Source organism: Ranitomeya variabilis, chromosome 5, assembly GCF_051348905.1.
Source record: "Ranitomeya variabilis isolate aRanVar5 chromosome 5, aRanVar5.hap1, whole genome shotgun sequence".
NCBI lineage: Eukaryota > Metazoa > Chordata > Amphibia > Anura > Dendrobatidae > Ranitomeya > Ranitomeya variabilis.
Window position 1 is genome coordinate 679,354,696 of NC_135236.1, and position 16,981 is coordinate 679,371,676.

Here is a 16,981-nt window from a genome sequence, read left to right on the forward strand (position 1 = left end):
TTTATAGCCCCACAATGTGAGGCTGGGGTGGCCCCTTAGGTGTCCGGTACTGATGACCTGCAACGTGCGGCTTCGGATGGGGCCAGATGTGCCCTTTATCTAGTGGCAGAGACATTAGGACTTGCAGAAGAGCGATCAGTGTTTTAGTAAATTACAGACCCATTTTGCAAGAATTGAGCTTTATTTACATAAAGAGGTTCCTATAAGCATATAGTAATGGAGGGCCATACGGTTATAAATCAGCAGGACCTGGAGTGTCCCTTTAAATGTTGCCATGACAGTGGCGCCTGTAACCGGTTTTGCTTCTGCAGTTTTTCCAGATGAAGAAGATGCCATCTTGACCCGGTAGCCGCGCCCCAGAGAGGTCACCGGCCGCCACTGCCTCCTTCACTATTTATTATAAGAATCTGATATTTTGTAAGATTAAACTTCTATGAAATCTCCTGCGTCGTCTTATTGAATCGCTCCATTTGCCTCCTGTGACTCGCAGGCGTTATTCTAGCTCTGGCTGTGCCCACCGGCCGGCGACCCCCTAGGACTCCCATTCATCCTCTCCACCGGCCGGCGACCCCCTAGGACTCCCATTCATCCTCTCCACCGGCCGGCGACCCCCTAGGACTCCCATTCATCCTCTCCACCGGCCGGCGACCCCCTAGGACTCCCATTCATCCTCTCCACCGGCCGGCGACCCCCTAGGACTCCCATTCATCCTCTCCACCGGCCGGCGACCCCCTAGGACTCCCATTCATCCTCTCCACCGGCCGGCGACCCCCTAGGACTCCCATTCATCCTCTCCACCGGCCGGCGACCCCCTAGGACTCCCATTCATCCTCTCCACCGGCCGGCGACCCCCTAGGACTCCCATTCATCCTCTCCACCGGCCGGCGACCCCCTAGGACTCCCATTCATCCTCTCCACCGGCCGGCGACCCCCTAGGACTCCCATTCATCCTCTCCACCGGCCGGCGACCCCCTAGGACTCCCATTCATCCTCTCCACCGGCCGGTGACCCTCTAGGACTCCCATTCATCCTCTCCACCGGCCGGCGACCCCCTACGACTCCCATTCATCCTCGTCAGCTTCTCCCGGCATCATTTGTGGCGGGGGAAGGGGTGGAATAGTGTCGGAAATCCTGGCAAATGCTCCAGCGGGAGAATCTCCGCTGCCGGCAGCCGGGCCCTTGCCTGAGATACCTAGGAAAGAGAAAAGTCAATAACAGGCAGGTGTGAATATGCCCTAAAAGAGGCTCCCGACCAACCATAAAACATGGGATAATACCCCACCGCCAATCAAAACTTTACTAGCGGCAGGTGCCATCGCGGGCCGATCAGTGATCTGACTGCCACCATACCCCCCCATTACCCGGTCTCTTACCTTTCCGTCTCATCGCCAGCTTGTTAAACAGATCGGACATCAGGTCTCCTCCACCACCAGTGGCTCTCACTGCAAGGTCAGACATAGGACATCAACAAAACCTAACATTCCCATCATCCTATCCTCTGGAGATACGGTGGCATGTAAAAGTTTGGGCACCCCTGCTCAAAATTACTGCTATTTTGAACAGTTAAAGCAAGATGAAGATGAGACGATCTCTAAAAGGCCTCAAGTTAAAGACGACATTTCCTTTATATTTTAAGCGAAAGAAAAAAAAGACAATTTTAAGTTTTAAAAATCACAAAAAAAAAAAGGAAAATGGGCCAGTGCAGAAATGTGGGCACAATGGGGAGATTTATGTGGTCAGATAACTGTGACCAGAGCTTCAGCCCTTAATTAGCCTGTTAGGGTTATGGCTTGTTCACTATCATCATTAGGAAAGGCCCAGGTGATGCAAATTGCCCAGCTTTATAAGAACCCAGCCTCCTCTAACCTTGTGCCAAAACCAGCACCCATGGGATCTTCTAAGCAGCTGCCTAGCACTCTGAAAATGGTGGAGGCCCACAAAGCAGGAGAAGGCTATAAGAAGATAGCACAGCGTTTTCAAGTTGTCCTTTCCTCAGTTCTAAATGTAATTAAGATATGGCCGTTAACAGGAACGGTGGAGATCAAGATGAGGTCTGGAAGACCAAGCAACATTTCACTGAGCTGATCGTAGCATTGGAGAGGCAAATTAGAACCCTCACTTGAATGCAAAAGAGTTTCAGGAAGATTTATCAGACTCTGGTGTTGTACATTGTTCTACTGTTCAGAGACATCTGCACAAATATGATTTTCATGGAAGAGTCATCAGAAGAAAGCCTCTCCTGTGTCCTCATCATAACATTTAGCGTCAGAAGTCTGCAAAAGAACATTAAGCAAGCCTGATGCATTTTGGGAATAGGCAGGGCCGGCTGTAGGTCTCAGTGGGCCCCTTTAACACATACCACGATTCATGATGCACTGATACAACAGAGAAATATAGGTATAGTACAATGCCAAAGATATCACTCATGTAATGTAAGAAGCGAAATCTATTGTAAATTCTACCATAGGTCATAAACCGGCAAATCCTCGCAGTGCACAATGCGTGCCCTGGGGGGGGGGGTCTGCAGTCTTTTTAGACCGGACAGTATAGTCCTCCATACAGTAGAACAGGCCCCACACTGAATAAAGGACCTCAAATAATGCTCCACATGGAATAACGGGCCACATATAATGCTCCACACGGAATAACGGGCCCCATATAATGCTCCACACGGAATAATGGGCCCCATATAATGCTCCACACGGAATAACGGGCCTCATATAATGCTCTATACGTTAAAATAAATAATTAAGTGTTCTCCCGAGGCTCCAGTCTCCTCAGCGTCTTCGGACCCTCTGCACTGCTCATCGCAGAGGGCAGTAGTGAGGTCATTGTGCCCTCTGCCCTGAGACGTCAGAGTCAGGAGATGCGGAAGACACTGGAGCTGCAGAAACCAGGAGAGGTATTTCAAATAGTTTACAACACGACGGACGGGGCCATGGCAGCACCCGTGCTGGCATCGCCCCCGACTTACGGGCCCCATAGAGCGTGCCAGTGTCCCCGATGGCGAGTGCCCCACCCCCACCCCCCCATGCTCAGGGCCCCAAGCGGTGACTCCAGTCCTGTCGATGAGGACAAAATAAATCTCTGGCCACAATTATCAAGAAGTATGTGTGGAGGAAAAGAACATCTCGCCCACCATTAAGCATGGGGGGGATAAATCATGCTTTGGGGTTGTGTTGCAGCCAATGGAACGGGGAACATTTCACGGGTAGAGGGAAGAATGGATTCAATGAGAATTCGACAAATTCTTGATGCAAACAAAACATGTGAAAGACTGAAGATAGGAAGAGGATGGCTTCTACAAATGGAGAATGATCCTAAACACAAGTCATAATCCACAATAGATGACCTCAAAAAGGTGCAAGATGAAGGTTTTACAATGGCCCTCACAGTCCCCTGATCTCAGCATCATTGACAATCTGTGGCTAAACCTCAAAAAAAGCAGAGGAAGCAAGACGGACCAGGAATCTCACAGAACGGGAGGAATTCTCCAAGGAAGAATGGAGGAAAATCCCTCAAACAAGAATTGAAAGACTCTTGTCTAGATACAAAATGTGTTTACAAGCTGTGATACTAGAAAAAGGGGGCACTACTGAGTACTAATCATGCAGGGTGCCCAAACTTTTGCATCAGCCCATTTTCCTTTTTGTAATGTAAAAGAAAAAAATATTTTTTTACCTAAAATACAAAGAGAATGTGTCATCAGTAACTTTAGGCCTTTTAGATCATTTCACCTTCAACCTGCTTAACTGTTCACAGTAACAGTTTTGACCAGGGGTGCACAAACTTTTACACGCCACTGTGATAACAGAAGCATTCAGATAGACTCCAAAGAGTTAGTGAAGCCCTATGGTTGAGACGCAACGGAGCCCCCCACTGCTGAGTGTCGGGACACAGCGGAGCCCCCCGTGCTGAGTGTCGGGACACAACGGAGCCCCCCATTGCTGGGTGTCGGGACGCAGCGGAGCCCCCCCCCCCCCCGTGCTGGGTGTCAGGATGCAGCGGAGCCCCCCATTGCTGAGTGTCGGGACACAGCGGAGCCCCCCATTGCTGAGTGTCGGGACACAGTGGAGCCCCCCCCCCCCCCCCCCCCATTGCTGAGTGTCGGGACACAGCGTGTGCACTCGGCTCGTTATCGGCGGCTGGCAGATGTTGTCAGAGTCAGGACCGCTGCCAAGTCCCATCCGCTGCGCACCAGCCGGCTCCTGCCTGGCAGCACCTTGGCACTGGCACCGCTAATCTGTCAATAACTAAACCTCTTGGCCCGTGCGGCCCCCGGGGGTCACCTTGCTCCTGCTCCTTCATCTTCTTCTTCTCCAGCTTTTTCTCCTTTACATTCCGCAGATTGGCTTTTCCGATGCCGCCCGCTTGGCGGATGGATTCCAGGAGGGACGCGCGGCCGTCGGAGGGCTTCACCACCTCTTTGGGGGCTCCTTGGACGGCGGCTGGAATAGAAATAAATAGATGAGGCTACAGGGGGCCAGTACCCGACCAGATGCCTTCAGGGGAGAGGGTCTCTCCTTACCAGGGTCCCCATTATCGTCTCCTCCGCTGGGCACAGTTAGGGTGGGCTGTGGAGGAGGCAGCTGTGGCGGAGCTGGTGGAACAATGGCTGGCATTGCAGGGGGCGGAGGTGGGGGAGGAGGCGGCGGTGGTGGCGGCATAAGGCGGCCATCTTGCATATCTGAAATATTAAAGGGTTAATAAATGCATTAAAAATAAAAAGACTTGATTATACCGACATTCCTCCCAGAAGATTTTGTACCTGTCCTCAAGGGCTCGGGGACCTCCTCCGTGCTGAAGGTGGGCAGCTCCGGGATCGGCCCCGCAGGAGCAGAAGGAGCGATGCCAGGACCCAGGTCAGCGCTGTACATGAGGTCGTCCGCCACCCCGGGAAGGTCCGGCAAATAATAAGGAACATCGATCTCCGGGACCTCGCCAAGATCCGGAACATAGAAGTAATTCTCCGCCGTCTAGAAAGAAGTGAGATAATAAGGCGGGGCGGCGAGATCAGACAAGGGGCGTAATCAGCCGCTCTGCTCACCTGCCGCTCCAGCTGCTCCCTCTTAGAGATGGACAGAGGGGCATCGAACAGCCGGTCCTCATCGTCGCCCTCTAGAGGCTGGTTAGTGCGGGACACCACTCCGGCCAGAGGATCCAGGAACACGTACTTCTTGTACCTGCAAGCACAAGTGCAGCCTTATACTGCAGTCACTGCCGAAGCTGCGTGCGACATTCTGCGCGGTTCCTGCTGCTTCGCTCACTCACAGGTTCTCCGTTGTGTTGAAGAGAAGCAAAGAACTGACGGAGTTGATGTTTCGGGGGAGACTGCCCAGCCCCTCCTCCGCCGCCTCCTCTTCTTGCCCCTTCGGGCCCACGTATACGGGGTAGTACTTGAGTTTCTCCTGTACAGAACAGATCGATGACAATTATCACAATCTTGGCAAAAACCAATAAAGCCGAGCTGCGCATCACCTGGACATGAACGGACAATGCACAAAAATAAATGACGCGATCAGCTCTGCTACATCCTAAAGCAAGAGCGGCCTAGAAATGGCGGCGGTGGGAATACCTGCAGCGCCTGCTCGTCCAGCGGACGGTGCTTGCTCTGGACCTTGTGTCTCGCTCGCTTCTCAGACCACGGATCATCTGCCCCGGAGAAGACGGACGTGTATTCCTGCAGACGGTCCGGAGCCGGGTACTTGGCGCTGGAGAAAACCTGCAGAAAAGAAAACGGCCGGTGGGCGACGCACAAGGAGGGGGGAGACTGGCGGCGGCAAGCAGCGCAGGATGGGAGACCGGCGGCAACAAACAAGCAGCGCAGGATGGGAGACCGGCGGCGGAAAGCAGCGCAGGACGGAAGACAGCGGCAACAACAAAGAGCGCAAGACGGGAGACCGGCGGCGGAAAGCAGCGCAGGAAGGGGACCGGCGGTGGCAAGCAGCGCAGGATGGGAGACCGGCGGCAACAAACAAGCAGCACAGGACGGGAGACCGGCGGCAGAAAGCAGCGCAGGACGGGAGACCAGCGGCAGAAAGCAGCGCAGGACGGGAGACCGGCGGCAACAAACAAGCAGCGCAGGACGGGAGACTGGCTGCGGCGGGTAGCAACAGAGGGAGGGGGGGACCGGCGGCGGGAACCAATGGAAGGCGATGCACAAGGAGGGAGGGACTGAAGGAGGGTGAAACGGCGGCGGGAAGCAGCGCAGGGAGGGGACACATTTAACGAGCGCTCACCTTTATGGCCTTCTTGCTGCCCTTCACCTTCTCGATCTTCGCCTGCGCCAGCCGGACCCGCTCGTTGATGTTCTTCAGCTGTGACCTGTTGGTCTCCACTCGCTGCAGGATCCTGACCATAGCGGAAAAGCAAGGGTTAACCCCGAGTGACACTACATGAGATACTCCAGTTACATCCGAAAGTCGCTATTTTGGGGGGAGGACGTCGCCTTAGATTGTACAAATGGAAACCTGGTGATTCCTCGACTCACAGATTACATGATTACGATGCGCCTGTTTTCGGTACACAGCACCCCTGCACGCGTTACCTGCTGAAGATGTCGTCGGACACACACTGCAGGTGCTGCAGGGTGACGGTGATCTGCTGGATGGTCTCTTCCCTGCGGAGATCCGGCTGGATGAGCGGCACCGAATACGCCTGACGCTCCAGGGACATCCTCTGAGGCATCGTGACAGCGCCCCCTACAGGGAGAACAGAGACTAGTACATGTATGAGACCCCCGCCCCCCATACATAGGAGCGATCAGTGACAGCGCCCCCTACAGGGAGAACAGAGACCAGCACATGTATGGGATCCCCATCCCCCATACATAGGAGCGATCAGTGACAGCGCCCCCTACAGGGAGAACAGAGACCAGTACATGTATGAGACCCCCGCCCCCCATACATAGGAGCGATCAGTGACAGCGCCCCCTAAGGGAGAACAGAGACCAGCACATGTATGGGATCCCCACCCCCCATACATAGGAGCGATCAGTGACAGCGCCCCCTACAGGGAGAACAGAGACCAGCACATGTATGAGACCCCCGCCCCCCATACATAGGAGCGATCAGTGACAGCGCCCCCTACAGGGAGAACAGAGACCAGTACATGTATGAGACCCCCGCCCCCCATACATAGGAGCGATCAGTGACAGCGCCCCCTACAGGGAGAACAGAGACCAGTACATGTATGAGACCCCCGCCCCCCATACATAGGAGCGATCAGTGACAGCGCCCCCTAAGGGAGAACAGAGACCAGTACATGTATGAGACCCCCGCCCCCCATACATAGGAGCGATCAGTGACAGCGCCCCCTACAGGGAGAACAGAGACTAGTACATGTATGAGACCCCCGCCCCCCATACATAGGAGCGATCAGTGACAGCGCCCCCTACAGGGAGAACAGAGACCAGTACATGTATGAGACCCCCGCCCCCCATACATAGGAGCGATCAGTGACAGCGCCCCCTACAGGGAGAACAGAGACCAGTACATGTATGAGACCCCCGCCCCCCATACATAGGAGCGATCAGTGACAGCGCCCCCTACAGGGAGAACAGAGACTAGTACATGTATGAGACCCCCGCCCCCCATACATAGGAGCGATCAGTGACAGCGCCCCCTACAGGGAGAACAGAGACCAGTACATGTATGAGACCCCCGCCCCCCATACATAGGAGCGATCAGTGACAGCGCCCCCTACAGGGAGAACAGAGACCAGTACATGTATGAGACCCCCGCCCCCCATACATAGGAGCGATCAGTGACAGCGCCCCCTACAGGGAGAACAGAGACTAGTACATGTATGAGACCCCCGCCCCCCATACATAGGAGCGATCAGTGACAGCGCCCCCTACAGGGAGAACAGAGACCAGCACATGTATGGGATCCCCACCCCCCATACATAGGAGCGATCAGTGACAGCGCCCCCTACAGGGAGAACAGAGACCAGTACATGTATGAGACCCCCGCCCCCCATACATAGGAGCGATCAGTGACAGCCCCCCTACAGGGAGAACAGAGACCAGTACATGTATGAGACCCCCGCCCCCCATACATAGGAGCGATCAGTGACAGCGCCCCCTACAGGGAGAACAGAGACCAGCACATGTATGGGATCCCCGCCCCCCATACATAGGAGCGATCAGTGACAGCGCCCCCTACAGGGAGAACAGAGACCAGTACATGTATGAGACCCCCGCCCCCCATACATAGGAGCGGTCAGTGACAGCGCCCCCTACAGGGAGAACAGAGACCAGTACATGTATGAGACCCCCGCCCCCCATACATAGGAGCGATCAGTGACAGCCCCCCTACAGGGAGAACAGACTAGTACATGTATGAGACCCCCGCCCCCCATACATAGGAGTGATCAGTGACAGCGCCCCCTACAGGGAGAACAGAGACTAGTACATGTATGAGACCCCCGCCCCCCATACATAGGAGCGGTCAGTGACAGCGCCCCCTACAGGGAGAACAGAGACCAGTACATGTATGAGACCCCCGCCCCCCATACATAGGAGCGATCAGTGACAGCGCCCCCTACAGGGAGAACAGAGACCAGTACATGTATGAGACCCCCGCCCCCCATACATAGGAGCGATCAGTGACAGCCCCCCTACAGGGAGAACAGAGACCAGTACATGTATGAGACCCCCGCCCCCCATACATAGGAGCGATCAGTGACAGCCCCCCTACAGGGAGAACAGAGACCAGTACATGTATGAGACCCCCGCCCCCCATACATAGGAGCGGTCAGTGACAGCCCCCCTAAAGGGAGAACAGAGACTAGTACATGTATGAGACCCCCGCCCCCCATACATAGGAGCGATCAGTGACAGTGCCCCCTACAGGGAGAACAGAGACCAGTACATGTATGAGACCCCCGCCCCCCATACATAGGAGCGGTCAGTGACAGCCCCCCTACAGGGAGAACAGAGACTAGTACATGTATGAGACCCCCGCCCCCCATACGTAGGAGCGGTCAGTGACAGCCCCCCTACAGGGAGAACAGAGACCAGTACATGTATGAGACCCCCGCCCCCCATACATAGGAGCGGTCAGTGACAGCCCCCCTACAGGGAGAACAGAGACCAGTCCATGTATGAGACCCCCGCCCCCCATACATAGGAGCGATCAGTGACAGCCCCCCTACAGGGGGAACAGAGACCAGTACATGTATGAGACCCCCGCCCCCCATACATAGGAGCGATCAGTGACAGCCCCCCTACAGGGAGAACAGAGACCAGTACATGTATGAGACCCCCGCCCCCCATACATAGGAGCGATCAGTGACAGCCCCCCTACAGGGAGAACAGAGACCAGTACATGTATGAGACCCCCGCCCCCCATACATAGGAGCGATCAGTGACAGCCCCCCTACAGGGAGAACAGAGACCAGTACATGTATGAGACCCCCGCCCCCCATACATAGGAGCGATCAGTGACAGCGCCCCCTACAGGGAGAACAGAGACCAGTACATGTATGAGACCCCCGCCCCCCATACATAGGAGCGGTCAGTGACAGCGCCCCCTACAGGGAGAACAGAGACCAGTACATGTATGAGACCCCCGCCCCCCATACATAGGAGCGATCAGTGACAGCGCCCCCTACAGGGAGAACAGAGACCAGTACATGTATGAGACCCCCGCCCCCCCATACATAGGAGCGATCAGTGACAGCGCCCCCTACAGCGGGAACAGAGACCAGTACATGTATGAGACCCCCGCCCCCCATACATAGGAGCGATCAGTGACAGCGCCCCCTACAGGGAGAACAGAGACCAGTACATGTATGAGACCCCCGCCCCCCATACATAGGAGCGATCAGTGACAGCGCCCCCTACAGGGAGAACAGAGACCAGTACATGTATGAGACCCCCGCCCCCCATACATAGGAGCGATCAGTGACAGCGCCCCCTACAGGGAGAACAGAGACCAGTACATGTATGAGACCCCCGCCCCCCATACATAGGAGCGATCAGTGACAGCGCCCCCTACAGCGGGAACAGAGACCAGTACATGTATGAGACCCCCGCCCCCCATACATAGGAGCGGTCAGTGACAGCGCCCCCTACAGGGAGAACAGAGACCAGTACATGTATGAGACCCCCGCCCCCCATACATAGGAGCGATCAGTGACAGCGCCCCCTACAGGGAGAACAGAGACCAGTACATGTATGAGACCCCCGCCCCCCATACATAGGAGCGGTCAGTGACAGCGCCCCCTACAGGGAGAACAGAGACCAGCACATGTATGGGATCCCCACCCCCCATACATAGGAGCGATCAGTGACAGCGCCCCCTACAGGGAGAACAGAGACCAGTACATGTATGAGACCCCCGCCCCCCATACATAGGAGCGATCAGTGACAGCGCCCCCTACAGGGAGAACAGAGACCAGTACATGTATGAGACCCCCGCCCCCCCATACATAGGAGCGATCAGTGACAGCGCCCCCTACAGGGAGAACAGACCAGTACATGTATGAGACCCCCGCCCCCCATACATAGGAGCGATCAGTGACAGCGCCCCCTACAGGGAGAACAGAGACCAGCACATGTATGAGACCCCCGCCCCCCATACATAGGAGCGATCAGTGACAGCGCCCCCTACAGGGAGAACAGAGACCAGTACATGTATGAGACCCCCGCCCCCCATACATAGGAGCGATCAGTGACAGCGCCCCCTACAGGGAGAACAGAGACCAGTACATGTATGAGACCCCCGCCCCCCATACATAGGAGCGGTCAGTGACAGCGCCCCCTACAGGGAGAACAGAGACCAGCACATGTATGGGACCCCCGCCCCCCATACATAGGAGCGGTCAGTGACAGCGCCCCCTACAGGGAGAACAGAGACCAGTACATGTATGAGACCCCCGCCCCCCATACATAGGAGCGATCAGTGACAGCGCCCCCTACAGGGAGAACAGAGACCAGTACATGTATGAGACCCCCGCCCCCCCATACATAGGAGCGATCAGTGACAGCGCCCCCTACAGGGAGAACAGACCAGTACATGTATGAGACCCCCGCCCCCCATACATAGGAGCGATCAGTGACAGCGCCCCCTACAGGGAGAACAGAGACCAGCACATGTATGAGACCCCCGCCCCCCATACATAGGAGCGATCAGTGACAGCGCCCCCTACAGGGAGAACAGAGACCAGTACATGTATGAGACCCCCGCCCCCCATACATAGGAGCGATCAGTGACAGCGCCCCCTACAGCGGGAACAGAGACCAGTACATGTATGAGACCCCCGCCCCCCATACATAGGAGCGGTCAGTGACAGCGCCCCCTACAGGGAGAACAGAGACCAGTACATGTATGAGACCCCCGCCCCCCATACATAGGAGCGATCAGTGACAGCGCCCCCTACAGGGAGAACAGAGACCAGTACATGTATGAGACCCCCGCCCCCCATACATAGGAGCGGTCAGTGACAGCGCCCCCTACAGGGAGAACAGAGACCAGCACATGTATGGGATCCCCACCCCCCATACATAGGAGCGATCAGTGACAGCGCCCCCTACAGGGAGAACAGAGACCAGTACATGTATGAGACCCCTGCCCCCCATACATAGGAGCGATCAGTGACAGCGCCCCCTACAGGGAGAACAGAGACCAGTACATGTATGAGACCCCCGCCCCCCATACATAGGAGCGATCAGTGACAGCGCCCCCTACAGGGAGAACAGAGACCAGTACATGTATGAGACCCCCGCCCCCCCATACATAGGAGCGATCAGTGACAGCGCCCCCTACAGGGAGAACAGACCAGTACATGTATGAGACCCCCGCCCCCCATACATAGGAGCGATCAGTGACAGCGCCCCCTACAGGGAGAACAGAGACCAGCACATGTATGAGACCCCCGCCCCCCATACATAGGAGCGATCAGTGACAGCGCCCCCTACAGGGAGAACAGAGACCAGTACATGTATGAGACCCCCGCCCCCCATACATAGGAGCGATCAGTGACAGCGCCCCCTACAGGGAGAACAGAGACCAGTACATGTATGAGACCCCCGCCCCCCATACATAGGAGCGATCAGTGACAGCGCCCCCTACAGGGAGAACAGAGACCAGTACATGTATGAGACCCCCGCCCCCCATACATAGGAGCGATCAGTGACAGCGCCCCCTACAGGGAGAACAGAGACCAGTACATGTATGAGACCCCCGCCCCCCATACATAGGAGCGATCAGTGACAGCGCCCCCTACAGGGAGAACAGAGACCAGTACATGTATGAGACCCCCGCCCCCCATACATAGGAGCGATCAGTGACAGCGCCCCCTACAGGGAGAACAGAGACCAGTACATGTATGAGACCCCCGCCCCCCCATACATAGGAGCGATCAGTGACAGCGCCCCCTACAGGGAGAACAGAGACCAGTACATGTATGAGACCCCCGCCCCCCATACATAGGAGCGGTCAGTGACAGCCCCCTACAGGGAGAACAGAGACCAGTACATGTATGAGACCCCCGCCCCCCATACATAGGAGCGATCAGTGACAGCGCCCCCTACAGGGAGAACAGAGACCAGTACATGTATGAGACCCCCGCCCCCCATACATAGGAGCGATCAGTGACAGCGCCCCCTACAGGGAGAACAGAGACCAGTACATGTATGAGACCCCTGCCCCCCATACATAGGAGCGGTCAGTGACAGCGCCCCCTACAGGGAGAACAGAGACCAGTACATGTATGAGACCCCCGCCCCCCATACATAGGAGCGGTCAGTGACAGCGCCCCCTACAGGGAGAACAGAGACTAGTACATGTATGAGACCCCCGCCCCCCATACATAGGAGCGATCAGTGACAGCGCCCCCTACAGGGAGAACAGAGACCAGTACATGTATGAGACCCCCGCCCCCCATACATAGGAGCGATCAGTGACAGCGCCCCCTACAGGGAGAACAGAGACCAGTACATGTATGAGACCCCCGCCCCCCATACATAGGAGCGATCAGTGACAGCGCCCCCTACAGGGAGAACAGAGACCAGTACATGTATGAGACCCCTGCCCCCCATACATAGGAGCGGTCAGTGACAGCGCCCCCTACAGGGAGAACAGAGACCAGTACATGTATGAGACCCCCGCCCCCCATACATAGGAGCGATCAGTGACAGCCCCCCTACAGGGAGAACAGAGACCAGTACATGTATGAGACCCCCGCCCCCCATACATAGGAGCGATCAGTGACAGCGCCCCCTACAGGGAGAACAGAGACCAGTACATGTATGAGACCCCCGCCCCCCATACATAGGAGCGATCAGTGACAGCGCCCCCTACAGGGAGAACAGAGACCAGTACATGTATGAGACCCCCGCCCCCCATACATAGGAGCGATCAGTGACAGCGCCCCCTACAGGGAGAACAGAGACCAGTACATGTATGAGACCCCCGACAGCAGACATACATGAGGAAGAGACCCTCAGGGCCGACATAGGGGAGGACGAGGCCCCCAGCAGGGCAGTAGCCTTGTGCTCCGCCTGCGGGTGTCAGGCGGTGCTGGGAGTTGTAGTCCCGCCGCACACATACATACAGACATACACAGGAGCTGCCGGTGAGCGCGGTCCCTGTATCTCCCCGCTGCCTCCTGCGGCTGCTGCTACAGTCGTGTGACAGGTCACGTGGTCAGCGCCCCGCCCACATGGGAGTCATGTGACTGCTCACGTGACTTTCTTCTCTGCTATCTGCTATGCATTTTATACCACTCACCAAAAGCTGAGCTACAACCTGCTGTATCTAATCCTGCCCTGTGTGATACCTGTGTACCCCACTGCCTGCTGTATCTAATCCTACCCTGTGTGATACATGTGTACCCCACTGCCTGCTGTATCTAATCCTGCCCTGTGTGATACCTGTGTACCCCACTGCCTGCTGTATCTAATCCTGCCCTGTGTGATACATGTGTACCCCACTGCCTGCTGTATCTAATCCTATCTGTGTGATACCTGTGTACCCCACTGCCTGCTGTATCTAATCCTATCTGTGTGATACCTGTGTACCCCACTGCCTGCTGTATCTAATCCTATCTGTGTGATACCTGTGTACCCCACTGCCTGCTGTATCTAATCCTGCCCTGTGTGATACCTGTGTACCCCACTGCCTGCTGTATCTAATCCTACCCTGTGTGATACCTGTGTACCCCTCTGCCTGCTGTATCTAATCCTGCCCTGTGTGATACCTGTGTACCCCTCTGCCTGCTGTATCTAATCCTGCCCTGTGTGATACCTGTGTACCCCACTGCCTGCTGTATCTAATCCTACCCTGTGTGATACCTGTGTACCCCTCTGCCTGCTGTATCTAATCCTGCCCTGTGTGATACCTGTGTACCCCTCTGCCTGCTGTATCTAATCCTGCCCTGTGTGATACCTGTGTACCCCACTGCCTGCTGTATCTAATCCTACCCTGTGTGATACATGTGTACCCCACTGCCTGCTGTATCTAATCCTGCCCTGTGTGATACCTGTGTACCCCACTGCCTGCTGTATCTAATCCTATCTGTGTGATACCTGTGTAACCCACTGCCTGCTGTATCTAATCCTACCCTGTGTGATACCTGTGTACCCCACTGCCTGCTGTATCTAATCCTATCTGTGTGATACCTGTGTACCCCACTGCCTGCTGTATCTAATCCTAGAAAAAACACATACCAAGTGATGAAGCCTTCCTAATACCCTGTCTGATGACAAATGCACACTTAGCAGGATGCAGCAGGCCTCCACTGATAAAGGCTAGGTGCGGCACGAGTGCAAACTACCTGATAAAAACAACCACCCCTATCCTCCAAACATTGCAGGGGTTGGCTGCCTAGTAGAAAAAATGCACATTGATATAACTCACATAGGACGCCAGTCACACTGATAGGTGTGGTGCACAGTGTCTGGTATGCAACCTATTAATGACGCCCCTTGTATTAACAGGCGGGCTGCCCAGCACTATAATATGCAGCACACGGTGACAGACGCCCCCCCCCCAAAAAAAAAAAAAAAAAAAAAAAAAGTTTTTTTCTATGTTAGCTGTTTTTGATATTAGTGGTAGGACCCGCATTATTATGGGGACCCTTGACGTTGGGTTGCGGGCTTACGTTGTTTTGGCCAAAATAATAAACCAATACCTCATATAGTGTATGTGGTTATCATATGCATGCATTTTTTTGCACTATATCATATCCTTTTTTGCAGGATGTGGCCAGGCCTTTTTATGTTGGTTAGGTTTTTTTTTTTGGGGGGGCGTCTGTCACCGTGTGCTGCATATTATAGTGCTGGGCAGCCCGCCTGTTAATACAAAGGGCGTCATTAATAGGTTGCATACCAGACACTGTGCACCACACTTATCAGTGTGACTGGCGTCCTATGTGAGTTATATCAATGTGCATTTTTTCTACTAGGCAGCCAACCCCTGCAATGTTTGGAGGATAGGGGTGGTTGTTTTTATCAGGTAGTTTGCACATGTGCCGCTCCTAGCCTTTATCAGTGGAGGCCTGCTGCATCCTGCTAAGTGTGCATTTGTCATCAGACAGGGTATTAGGAAGGCTTCATCACTTGGTATGTGTTTTTTCTGAGTTTTTTTCTATGTTAGCTGTATCTAATCCTACCCTGTGTGATACCTGTGTACCCCACTGCCTTCTGTATCTAATCCTACCTGTGTGATACATGTGTACCCCACTGCCTTCTGTATCTAATCCTATCTGTGTGATACGTGTACCCCACTGCCTGCTGTATCTAATCCTATCTGTGTGATACATGTGTACCCCACTGCCTTCTGTATCTAATCCTATCTGTGTGATACATGTGTACCCCACTGCCTTCTGTATCTAATCCTATCTGTGTGATACATGTGTACCCCACTGCCTGCTGTATCTAATCCTATCTGTGTGATACATGTGTACCCCACTGCCTTCTGTATCTAATCCTATCTGTGTGATACGTGTACCCCACTGCCTTCTGTATCTAATCCTATCTGTGTGATACATGTGTACCCCACTGCCTTCTGTATCTAATCCTATCTGTGTGATACATGTGTACCCCACTGCCTGCTGTATCTAATCCTATCTGTGTGATACATGTGTGCCCCACTGCCTGCTGTATCTAATCCTATCTGTGTGATACATGTGTACCCCACTGCCTTCTGTATCTAATCCTATCTGTGTGATACATGTGTACCCCACTGCCTGCTGTATCTAATCCTATCTGTGTGATACATGTGTACCCCACTGCCTTCTGTATCTAATCCTATCTGTGTGATACATGTGTACCCCACTGCCTGCTGTATCTAATCCTATCTGTGTGATACATGTGTGCCCCACTGCCTGCTGTATCTAATCCTATCTGTGTGATACCTGTGTACCCCACTGCCTGCTGTATCTACTCCTACCCTGTGTGATACATGTGTACCCCACTGCCTTCTGTATCTAATCCTATCTGTGTGATACATGTGTACCCCACTGCCTTCTGTATCTAATCCTATCTGTGTGATACATGTGTACCCCACTGCCTGCTGTATCTAATCCTATCTGTGTGATACATGTGTACCCCACTGCCTGCTGTATCTAATCTTATCTGTGTGATACATGTGTACCCCACTGCCTGCTGTATCTAATCCTATCTGTGTGATACATGTGTACCCCACTGCCTTCTGTATCTAATCCTATCTGTGTGATACTTGTGTACCCCACTGCCTTCTGTATCTAATCCTATCTGTGTGATACCTGTGTACCCCACTGCCTGCTGTATCTAATCCTATCTGTGTGATACTTGTGTACCCCACTGCCTGCTGTATCTAATCCTACCCTGTGTGATACTTGTGTACCCCTCTACCTGCTGTATCTAATAGAATAAAATATATGGGTCAGTAGTAGACTGTATCTGTGGGGATTCAGTGTTACTGTGTATACAGTTGTGTGATAAAGTATTTGCCCCTCCCTGATTTCCTTTTCTTTTCCATCTTTCTCGCACTTA

General features: G+C 54.3%; 2 protein-coding genes across 6 annotated transcripts in view; one reads left to right on the forward strand and one right to left on the reverse strand.

The window, feature by feature from the left end:
* The window catches only part of DDX11 (DEAD/H-box helicase 11), a 31,146-nt gene extending 30,703 nt beyond the window's left edge, over nucleotides 1-443 (forward strand). For all 3 annotated transcript variants that reach the window (XM_077266978.1, XM_077266977.1, XM_077266979.1), the window contains one exon: nucleotides 312-443. In XM_077266978.1, the coding sequence (XP_077123093.1) occupies nucleotides 312-341 (30 nt within the window). In that variant the 3' untranslated portion in view covers nucleotides 342-443. The remainder of the gene's footprint in view (nucleotides 1-311) is intronic.
* On the reverse strand, nucleotides 163-13,698 carry WASHC1 (WASH complex subunit 1). Of its 3 annotated transcripts, none has more exons than XM_077266982.1 (11): nucleotides 13,569-13,698; nucleotides 6,548-6,701; nucleotides 6,240-6,351; nucleotides 5,576-5,722; nucleotides 5,272-5,408; nucleotides 5,048-5,183; nucleotides 4,769-4,976; nucleotides 4,529-4,687; nucleotides 4,290-4,448; nucleotides 1,374-1,442; nucleotides 163-1,192 (listed from the first exon to the last, which is right to left on the reverse strand). In XM_077266982.1, the coding sequence occupies exons 2-11, from the start codon at nucleotides 6,685-6,687 to the stop codon at nucleotides 1,053-1,055; spliced, it is 1,407 nt and encodes a 468-aa protein (XP_077123097.1). In that variant the 5' UTR covers nucleotides 6,688-6,701; nucleotides 13,569-13,698; the 3' UTR covers nucleotides 163-1,052. The 3 variants fall into 3 exon arrangements, with proteins under 3 accessions (XP_077123097.1, XP_077123098.1, XP_077123096.1); XM_077266983.1 differs by having other exon boundaries at nucleotides 13,561-13,691; XM_077266981.1 differs by having other exon boundaries at nucleotides 13,435-13,618.
* Nucleotides 13,699-16,981: the final 3,283 nt, after the last annotated feature.